The 11,437-nt window shown below is 37.9% G+C and overlaps 1 protein-coding gene across 5 annotated transcripts; it reads right to left on the bottom strand.

Moving 5' to 3' along the window:
- Positions 1-6,013: 6,013 nt before the first annotated feature.
- LOC148872931 (uncharacterized) lies at positions 6,014-10,862 on the bottom strand. Of its 5 annotated transcripts, XR_016107905.1 has the most exons (5): positions 10,408-10,624; positions 10,163-10,241; positions 8,865-10,056; positions 8,487-8,572; positions 6,014-6,455 (listed from the first exon to the last, which is right to left on the bottom strand). XR_016107905.1 is itself a non-coding variant. In XM_088972742.1 (3 exons), exons 1-3 carry the CDS (start codon positions 9,248-9,250, stop codon positions 6,392-6,394), a joined length of 552 nt encoding a protein of 183 aa, XP_088828868.1. In that variant the 5' UTR covers positions 9,251-9,618; the 3' UTR covers positions 6,014-6,391. The 5 variants fall into 5 exon arrangements, 1 of the variants encoding a protein (XP_088828868.1); XR_016107903.1 differs by lacking the exon at positions 8,487-8,572; XR_016107904.1 differs by lacking the exons at positions 8,487-8,572; positions 10,163-10,241 and having other exon boundaries at positions 8,865-9,681; positions 10,408-10,862.
- Positions 10,863-11,437: the final 575 nt, after the last annotated feature.

Below are 11,437 nucleotides of genomic sequence, written 5' to 3'. Positions count from 1 at the left end.
AAACCTTTCAACTGATAAATTGCTTAGGTTCTAATCAAGGGCCGAAATTCCCCATTGAACACTCCTTACATATACATGAACCTCCCAGATGCCAGATTGATCCGTGAGGCCATTTTGGTAATTGAGGAGACCCCCAATAAAATAATAAAAAAAGGGCCTGGGCCTGGGATGAGTCGATGACAACAGCGGACGCATCTCGTGGATGGTGATATCTGGGGGCCCACAAGGACACCAGGGCACCATCACTCCGTAGTGGGGGCCCACATAGTGCTGCTTTTTAGCTGTTCTTTGAATTGAATCTTTTTGGGCGGTGGAGGAGTTGGTTGGCACACGCAGACGCAGACAATCTTTCTTCCTTCTTCTGTGCCTGGAGATCCTGACGGCCGCCGGCCTTGTTCCGGCCACTCACCATCGCATGCCAAAAGTCTCTGGTATGGTGGGTCCTACAATTTAAAAAGCCTTCTTTACAAGGCTGAAGGCCTGCCGACCAAGCTTTTACTATTACTATTACGGATTAATAGATATTAAACCAATCTTCAAATTTTGTTTAATAAAGGCCGGCTGGTAGGTAGTAGCAGTACTACTTCTACTTGATTAATAATTAATAATGGCTCTCATGGGAGTGGGAGTGGGAGTGGGGCCATCTCCCTTCTCCTTGTTAATGCCAAAGTTTAAGTTTTCTGATTCTAAGAGGATTCATTTGTTCATTATTTTGCCATCTTATAGTTTGACTATATACATATGTTTGATCTTTTTCATCCTAATTTTGGCATCTATTTCCATGATCCCTCGCTCACAACAACTCTTTTTTATTGATTTTTCTGTTTGGGTAAAACGGGTCACAGCAACGCTGTGCTTGGTCTAACCTAATTTGGTTAGTATCATTGTGTAACCCTTTCAACCCTGGTTGCAACGGGATTTGATCTTACGTTTTCGCTGCAATGAAATCAAGATTTCAGTATCGGTCGGTTTTGGGTTGGCAAATATATAAATCGATATATCGGATCGGTATTGGTTTTCTTGTGTGAAAACCGAAATCAACCCGACCCGAACTGAACTAGTCTTCTACTAGTTCGGTAGTTCCTAGTTTGAGTAGTTTTCTACTTAACTATAACTAGTCTTCTACTAAAACTAGAAGGCCCATTAGGCAATTACAATTAGAATAGGCAATCTATCATAGTTTCTAACTTTCTATAATCTTTTACACCAAATAGGCAACCCATTAGGCAATTACAATTAGAATTCAATTAGGTGTCCTTTTGTACAGGAGCAAAACCGAAACCGACCCAACCCTACTCAAATCGACCTGGTCGGTTTGGCCTATTAGTGGGTCGGTTTCAGTTTCCACCTCAGGTAACCCGACCAGGTCGGATCGGTTGGGAAAACCCCAATAAATCGACCCAACTCGACCTGTGAACACCCCTAAATATAATACTTAGGCAAAAAGGACTCTGGATCTCCTATCCACAAAACACCACCTCTATGCATGGAAGACATCTCCCCATTAGACCTATTCATGGGTCGGGTGGCCTGGGGGGCCGACCTGGCCCCCGGATGGGCTTGAACACACAAATGAGCCCATGGGTTTGACCTCGGGCCAAAAAGCCCAGCCCACAATAAATTCGAGTTGGGCTCGGGATTTTCCAAAATAGCTTGGCTCGGTCTGACCTATAGACTAAACCCAAAAACCCTAATATCCTAATCCTTCTCATTCATCTCTTTCCACATTTCCTGTTAATCTAACTACCCAGTGCCGAACCTCTCTTCTCTTCACATCCTCCTCCACACTCTCAAGCAACTGTAGAACTGGCAAACAATCATTGGTGCAACAACTCCGGAAGACCGGCGGTGAGTCTTCTCTCTCTCTCTCTCTCTCTCTCTCTCTCTCTCTCTCTCTCTCTCTCGTTCCTCTTCTCACTTCTTCTCTTTCAAATCTCAGACACCGACGAGGCGTCGAACATAGGCACCGGCGGCGGTGAGTCCTCTCTCTCTCTCTCTCTCTCTCTCTCTCTCTCAGACACGAACTAACTCCTCTTTTCACTGTCAAAATCGCATCTCACCGCGAACTGAGCACCGACTGGTGAATCCTCTCTCTCTCTCTCACACACACACAGACACGAACTCAGCACCGGTGAACACAATCACCAACAGTGAGTTCTTTCTTCTTTTAGGTCGGGCTTTGGGCTCAGGCCTGGGCTTCAGGCTTTTTATTAAGGTCGGGCTCGGGCCCATGTTATAGGCCCGTTAGTCGGACTAGGCTCAGGCTCGGGCCTAATAAAATCATATTTATAAAGAGTAAAAACCCGGCCCGTAAACAGATCTACTCCCATGCATAATAAGATGAAAGAACATGAAATATTCTCCATGTGTCGCTGTTATTTCATGTGGGTAAGTGTGAGTAGAGTTGTCATCCAAAGCCGCTGTGCTTCAGCACTCTTAGATTTTGTTATTTTTATGCTTCACCTTCTTTCGGTATATATATCCAATAGATATTAATAAAATAAAGTAGGTTTATGAGGCCCTTCACTTGCATGTGGAGGGCTTCACTAGTTATACCAAATTCCTGCAAATCCTTATTTAATGGAAATCAAATTTAACCACCAAGAAGAATTGTGTAATGGGACCTACACATATTCTCTCTCTCTCTTAATCAATGGTTGTAGATCGTTCATCTGATGATGAGGACTACAACACATGATGACTACCCCCTTTACTAGACATGAAATGTTAATTCATCCATGCTGGTTTTTCAAAACCTCTTTGACCTATCTTTTCTTCACAGGAAACCATCCATAACCTCACCTCCCTTGACTTTTATTGGCAGTGTCTGAAATCCCCCCCAACTTTTAGATACCTTATGTCAAAAGGCTTTAAGAATCTTGCACTTTTTTCCAAGTCTCTATCTGTTCATGACAGGAGTAGGGCACTCGACCTAGAAATAGTTTCTAAATGATAAGAATGACCCTAATACATTTGAATTTGAGATCATCTTATTTAATTTTAATGTGACAGAATACCCTTAACACATGTTAATCAATCTATTAGCTCTCTATTTCTCATCCCCACTTCAATTAAAAGTGCATTGATGATCGATCTGGCTATTCGTTGTCATGCCAAATTCTAAATATTGAATTGGGTTGTCCAATGTCTATGTAGTTTCCAAAGCTCTAAATGTTGATCAACACCATGAATTTAATACACCAAAGCCTAACTTTGATCTGCCCCCATGTTCATACATTATAAGTTCAAGTGGGCCCCTCGCCTACAAGATGGTGACATTTTGGTCATTTATGAAACCATCACCATTTAGGGGTATTTTGGGTAATATAAAAATATGAATTATTCTTTTTTTTTTTTTTATATTACATACTACACATTACAAGGAAATCTGAGGGTGCGGCAGAGCAGGGTGCATGTGATGCCCACTGGCCAGACCATAGAAAGTTTACAATTTCATGGGATTTGATCCCGTAGTTCTAAATTGGAGGGGCTACCAACTGACCATCTCGACTATTGGGTCATCAATATATATTAAAAATATGAATTTTTCAGTATAAAAATGAAATTTTGAAATATATTAAAAATCTCAAAAATAACCAATGATACATAGTCATATTTCATCTGGAGGAATAATTTTGCATTTGTTTTGATCGGTGGTCCATGAAGGCACCTATGTCATGGTTCTCTGTAGCATTTGTCAGTTAAAACAGACTGATAATATGGAACGACATTCTGAGCCGATCCACCGACACACCCTTTGTTTGGGGTGTTTTGGCAGGTGAAGACAGCATCGGATCCTGTCAAAAAGGTGAGTGAATAACCCCAATGCCGGTCCTCTGCCTCCCCATCTGGGGCCTCGGAAGGAGTGGATTCATCATTCATGGATTTGATTTTTGAATTACAGACAACTTCGTTCCGGCATCTCTCTCTCTCTCTCTCTTATGTGTGTGTATGTTACTTCCACTTTCTTTGAGTGATTTCCTCTCCAATGAATCCGCACCAAGAACATTTGACACAATTGCAAGTAATGATGAATGACCCATTTAGCACTTCAAAGTAATTGGAGAGTGAGCATTAATATTTGTTAAGAACCAAATGGTTCTCATCTTCAGAAACACCATGTTCTCAAAGGCCAAACTCGCATTTAAGGGGAAGTATTCTCCTAGACAGTAATATACTAGTGAAGATATCTTAGGCCAAGTTTGGTTCATTCTGTGGGCCTCAGTTTTTGAATCCTTGCTCATTCTGCAAATATAAAGTTGATTTTCAAAATCGGAAAAACTATTGATTTGGTTAACAAACCATTAACCCAGGTGGTCAAACCGCTGATCCAGACAATAATTTTTTACTTTTTTTTTTCTGTCAGAGCAAGTCATCCATTTGGACCAGACAATCAAACCGTTTGACCCAAAAACCATACCCAGAACAGTTTTCCCTGTCCAATCCAACCTTGATATAAAGTATTTGGATACAATATTTTCTCAAATTTCACAAAAAGATACATCTGCCTCTTATGATCCACCAACCCCAATAAAAGATTTTCATCTAAAACAATTCCTACATGAATTGAATCCCTGATCAAACGCTTCAAATGCAAATCTGGTATGTTTGTTTCCTTCATCTGAGAAACATCATTTGGGATATTATCATATTAACATTCAACCACCTATGAGAATCTAACTTATCCTCTAAATGTCGCATCTCATATGGCAAATTAGTACTCTCTGAATTTCCTCATTCCTCCCTCCATTGAGGAATTAGTGGCTCACTAATAACAATTGGATGACTTGCCCCATCATTCTCAGTAACAACCGGCCAACCGAGCTGATATTGATAGCCATCTCAAAAATTCCAGGTTGCTACTATATGGGTTTCATCCTTCATGTCGATTGACATCTTTCAAAGTTTGCAATTGGTTGGTATCAGAATAACAACTCTGTTTTTAATTAGGCTTTGAAGTTTGTGGGTCTTTGTTTGCTTTTTGAGGTCTTAATGGAAACATTCAAGAATGTGAGGAATAATGAAAGAGGTCCGGGTCTGTAACCCGACCCATTAATGTTTAAACAGGAAAAGTTGTTAGAAAAACAAAGAGGCCCGGCCTGTTAGCATTCCATTTTCTACAAGGGTACATTTGGATCATCAGATCATGGAAATTGAAAGTGAATTGGAATTCTAATGTTGAGCTTGGATATGTTCAATTCATCTGAATTCGAATATACATTGAATTTCAGTTCATCCATTTTACTGGAATTACAACTTTTCCACCCAATGGGTACTTCTGCAACTCCAATGTTCTCATAAGAATTGGGTAATGCACCAACCAAACAGTGAGAAAGATTCCAATCTCTTAAAAGGTCGACTTATGATATCATGTAATTTCATAAGTATAATAGTAATTAAAAGCAATCAAATTGTATAGATATAAGATAAACCCACATTTTATTATTTTATATATCTTTAAATTATATACTGGTTTAATCTATAGCATCATATCACTTACAAATACATAATTATGAGAAAAATTGGCAAATATCCTTTCTTTTATCTTTTAACAATTTAAAAAAGAAAACACAAAATAGTTAAACATTTGATGAGAGTTTATTTGGATTTTTGGCATGGTAATAATAATAATAAACAATGTTAAAAATAAGAAACTTGATAGATAAACTTATCCATGATTTCTCATGGATAAATGCCACATGGGAAGGTCTTGAGGTGCGATGCAGCATTAAAACCTGCATCAGATTCTCTTAGAAGCATGGTTTATGGTGCATTATTAAGAAACTTAATGGAGAACTTTGCACATTGTTTCATGAAGACCACTCCTGCAATTTGACTCCAACTTGAATCCTTCTGCTCTTTTTTTCCTAATCCACTGAAAAACAAAAATTTAAGATAAATCTTATTGTGTTTTGGCGAGTGCAGTATGTTCAGGTGCAGTTAGGATTGGACTCAAAAGCTTCAACCAGAATTTAATCTGCTACTTTCACAGGACAGAAGGCAGCCTAACAGGTAATAGACAAACAATTGTTCATTGATTTTGATTTGAGTTGGTGTGAAATTACACAAGTTTTTCAGTCAGTCAGGAGTCAATTACAGAGATTTAAAACAAAAAAAAATGATATTTTCCTTATAAAGGCATTTTCCCCAGAACTTCAAGATTCCTAATGCAGATAATGGCAAACCAGTTAGAAAGAGAGAACTCATGAAATCACATGACCTCAGTGCAGAACTATAAATCCAATCCTTGTAGATGAAAGAAACCAAGTTGAGATAAAAAAATAGACAGAAGACCAGGAAAAACAACCATTTGGGCTAGTAGGTCCCAATTCCCTGTTGATGCTGTAGCTGGTGCAGGACATAAAAACAAGGGGAGATGGGAGGACAGGGTTCACTGAATAACACAAACACAGCCTTGACTAGCTTCACCTTCGTCATCTGAATTTCCTGATTCACTGTGCAAAAATAGAGGGAGCAATAAAAAGAAATCAGATGTTAGTACTTGCCAGCATGATAATGATAAATTGATTGAATTGCTAATTTTGGTGGAAGAACAGGCGGTGCCCATAATAATAAATTCCTTATATGGTCTAACTACAGAAAAAAAAACTTTATTAATAATCCATATACGAGCTGACCAATTTAAAAATACACATTCAATATATGTATGAAGATCAAAATTTCATCCTTCAACTGGTCATAATAGTTTTTTTTTTTTATAAATATATAATACTAATACTGTATTTTTCACAATAGGCAACAAGGAACCACTTGATAGAACAATATGGAGCAGAATCTTTTTTTCCTCTTTCCTTTCAATCAATTATGAAAACATATATATGTGCTAGTATTTAACTAAAATATCAATATCATGAATTGCATTTTCTTAGAATTCCAAACTTAAATAAAAGGAAAGGAAAGAAATAGAAATAGAAAATAACAATCATCCTTTATCAATCAATGAAAAAAAATCAATAACCTGCCATAGATCTCATTTAGGATCCAATAACAACATATTCTTTTGTCACTTGATTGCACAAATGAACATCAAATAATTTACTTTGGAAAAGGGCGACAAAAACACAACAGAAGAATTGAATAGCAGGAGAAGAAAATACATAACAGAAAACAAGATACAAAATGGAAAAACACAGCTACATGAGGGCAGAATGGTTTGACAGGGATAACAGAAACCAGAAACACATTACATTAGTGTCTGCAAAATATCCACCCCTCCCAAGGCCCCAGATAACAGGGAGCAACATTGGGTAATGAATGACCTTTTTATAAGTATGTGGTTAGGTGGTTGCCTGTTGACAGAAAAAGACAATGACCAGCATCAGTTAGCAGAATTTCTTATTCCTGCAAAGCATTTTCCAACTTCTATAGCCCTTAAAGTTGCAAACAGGAGAATTTATTTGTGGATGGAGAATGGCTCTATGGTAGTGTTTTTCTTCCTATCAGAAGTGTTGGAAGATCTTCAACATTTCCAGGTTGCTAGGCATTATTCCTAAGGCTCAATTTGGAAGGAGTACAAATACAAATATGTAGAGCGCAAAACCTTATATTTTGTATGTATTTGCACTGTACATATTTACACTTGTACTCTTTCCAAACTGAGCCTAAGGACAATCAAAACTGTTTGACTTAACGTCTTACAGGATAATAACTGATAAGACTGTGAAACAAAAAGAATAAGGGTCCATTTGGTTCACAGTCGGAACCGAAATCGGAAGCGAATGGTCTATTCCCATAGTCTGTTTGGTTCAGAAGAACCGGAATGGGAATTGAAATCAGATGGAATGGAATTTCATTCCCAAGGTAGGAGGAGGGAATGGCCATTCCCTCAAATGGGGGAATGCCATTCCACCAGGACTGGGAATGGGATTCCGATTCTGCCCAACTAAACAGTTGGCCGATTCTGATTCCAGACCCCTATTCCCACAAACCAAACGGACCCTAAGATCACTGTGTCATTCCTGTTGATAAAACTTGAACCCTCAAGATAGAAAAAAAGGAAAATGAAATAACACTAAAAGAGAAACCTAGAATTCATGCTATTTAATTGTTGATTTATAGAATCATGACTTCACTAATGACCTTAACCTATCTTAATGAATAAACATTTGCTTTATTCCAGTTCTGGCAATCAAACTAACCCCCAGTAAAACCAACATTTCCATTATGAACCCAAAAGCAGAAAATGAACCCAACTTAGTTGTGCTGCGATTTAGTACATTCCACATTTTTATCTTTTTACTTTTTGCAACATCAGATGAGGTTGGACCTATCAGAGCACTCAGCTCAGATCTTCCAAGTTAACCAGTGGAACTTCTGTTCAAATAAAAGAATATCAGCTCAAATCGGCACAAGGAACAGTGTAACATTCAAGCCACATGCCAAGAAGAACCAAGTGCAAATCTCATTATAATTTCTGCAGCTATGGAAGAATACAATCTGCATCTTTATCTCAAGGATACCATTACCTAAACCCTTTGTCCGTCATGGTCTTAATGTCTTTCCTCAAATATAAATTTGTCAATTCATTTTTCTTGCTCAAATATAACTGCTTCTGGTCATGTATAAAAAACAAAAAACAAAAAAAACAAAAAAAAATCATAAACATTTATTAACCAGTATACACATAATGATCAGATATACTATGTCATTAAATAGACTTCTGGATAAGAGGATACATTTTGCAAGATTCAAACATGAAGAATCCAATTATGCTCAGTCTTACTCCTCTATAAAATTATAATCATCACTAAAAAAACACTGCCCTTCAAGCATCAATCATGTGAAAGAATGTCCAAGTTGAAATGAGCATTCAATCAATAAAACAATACAGAGAAAAAACCCACCTAGGTTCGAATTCCTTGACCTCAACCAGCTCCTTCCCTAAGAAATCCATCCACTGCACCCTCGCCTTTTCAACCTCTTTTGGTGCATCTGGCCCCGAAGAAGGCTTCTTGAGGTTACTTTTTGGGAAATTCTCAGCTTCTTGTTCTCCATCTAATCTCTCATCATTGAATTCAATCGACCCATTAAATGGCTGAACCACAGCATCAGGAACTGGAGATACAGGTGAAGGAACATGTGGGGAGTCGTCCAATTTTAATGGGGAAGGACAGAGGAGACGAGGAGGGGGCTTGCAGAAACAAATGAAAGAAGGGCAGTGGGACTTGCAGAACAAAACCCTCATCAAAATTTTCTCCAAGAAGGATTTATCACAAACAACCCATCTCATGCCCCGAACACCTCAATTAATAAAATAATGTAAAAAACCAACTCCTTGATTCAATAAAAAGCGACAAATTCCATTTCTTATAACAAAATTTCCTCCAGGGAAAGCCCCACAGAATTACAAAACTAAAACACCTGATTAAGGTTAGTTGCAGCTAACAGTCATTAAAAGAAGTCATAGCCTACTGCAAACAGGAAAAAAAATCCAATCTTTCCACAAGATGGAAGAAGAAGACAGATCGTATATCTTAAAAAAGGATTATTCAAAGCCCACTTTTTCTACTGGTTCCGATTGTGAAGACAGGAAATAAATTAAGAAGAGAGAGCGAAGGCCCTGCAGAAGAAAACCCAAAAAGAGAAAAGAAAGAAACCTGGGTCTTCAAGATCTCTTGTGACTGAATTCGAACTCCCATGTAAATTTGTCAAAATGAAAACCTGTTAAACATGGTCCAGATTTATCTTTTACGGAAGGCAATCTCTAGCTCCTAGAGAATGATTAACAGCTCATATGATATTTTCTCAAATGACCATCCTACCCTCCTATTTTCTCAACCATGCTTACTGTGAAGATGAAGATCAAACCAGAGGAAGACAAAACAAGAACTTCAAAATTCCACTGAGAAAAGAAATGGGGAAACAAAAAACAATCGATTAATATCATTTTCCTTGTTTTTTCCTTTCTCATTCCACTCTGAGAACGTAACCCATAAAAGGACTAATAACATTTAACAACTTCTCATGGTCATGGGCGATGGATCATCAGAACCAATGTTCTTAGAGGATGTTTGACTGACATGAATTTTTTGGTCACTGCATTTAAATAACTGTAACATCAATGTTGTAGCCTTTGTAGGGTAAAAAACTTTTATAGATAAACGCTGAAATGCTGAAGTGACTGAACTGAAAGATTTGTTACCTTGTTAAAATTATCAGAATTTGCAACAAAAATCTTTTATTTTTTGAAGAAAGTTGGAGTGGGAGATGCTGCTGCTTTGCTGAGTAAAATATAAAAAGCAAAGGAACAAGAGAATAATAAACAGTTGAAAGGTGGTAAGTTCATTGCATGTTCATAACAGACCAGACCATATGATGGCACAGAAAAAAACAGAATTTGTTATACAGATTTGATACAACTCAAATGTAAAATTGAATGGCTAATACCTTGTATAATCTGCATCTGTTAGTCTACTATATTTATCTCATGTTGAGTCCTTGATAATTTTGATGTCTTTGTGTTACTAATAGCCTCTTAAAAGGGTGATATCTCAACTCTCAAGTACAAAATCTCCTATTACAAGAACTTCTGTAATCCTCAAGGAAGATTTGTGGTTGTGTTTTTAGAGTTACTAGGAATGCAGTGAGGACAGTGTGTATCTTCCACTGAAACTGGAGAATGCTGGAGCATTATTACAATGAGTAAATCCAGGAGTAAGATTTGGTCTCTGTGGCTGCACTCTGGACCTGCTCCCTGGTGAGAATTATGGATGCAGGTCAATAGAGGTTGATTTGGTGCCCAATCACCAGATATCTCTCAGCCACGTACCATTGCATTTACCTCCCTATCATGGAAAATGTAGAACAAATATGAATATCTGTAATTGAATTATAACTTGCGTAAACAACAAAAAGGAAAGGAAGAAGAAGACCCATCATCCCATGAAAGAGTTTGGTAAAGGTAACCTCCCTCCTGGTGTGGTCTGTCGAACCTTGTCACGGGTACCGACACATGGCATATGGCCATATGGGATGTGGGAAAAAGTCAGGGATCCTAGATTTAGAGACTAATCTTGTAAACCTAAACTAAGAGACAATATGAAATATGAAACCAAATCGATGTTGTTGAAGAAGAAGCCAATAGAAAGCGAATAACATGGCATGTCTGCTACTAAGAACACAACCCAATTCAGCAAAGCCGTATGCCAACTTAACGTGAATATGTGATCAGATATATCTTCCTCTCCACTTCTACTTCTATTCAGAGAGAGAGAGAGAGAATTGTGTGTGTCTAAGGGGATGTTTGGGAATCATTTGCTTACAAGTGCTTATGTAGCAATAGGGATTTCCTATCCACAAACCCACAAGAATCCTACCCACTTATACTTACAGGACACTACATCTATACATTGAGAACAGGACACTACATCTATACATTTAGAACAGGACACTACATCTATACATTGAGAACATGGAT

The sequence above is a fragment of the Nelumbo lutea genome, chromosome 2, assembly GCF_056320005.1.
Source record: "Nelumbo lutea isolate HS-2025 chromosome 2, American lotus-T2T, whole genome shotgun sequence".
NCBI lineage: Eukaryota > Viridiplantae > Streptophyta > Magnoliopsida > Proteales > Nelumbonaceae > Nelumbo > Nelumbo lutea.
The sequence above is the reverse complement of the archived record's forward strand: the minus strand, read 5'-3'. Positions and strand labels throughout refer to the sequence as shown.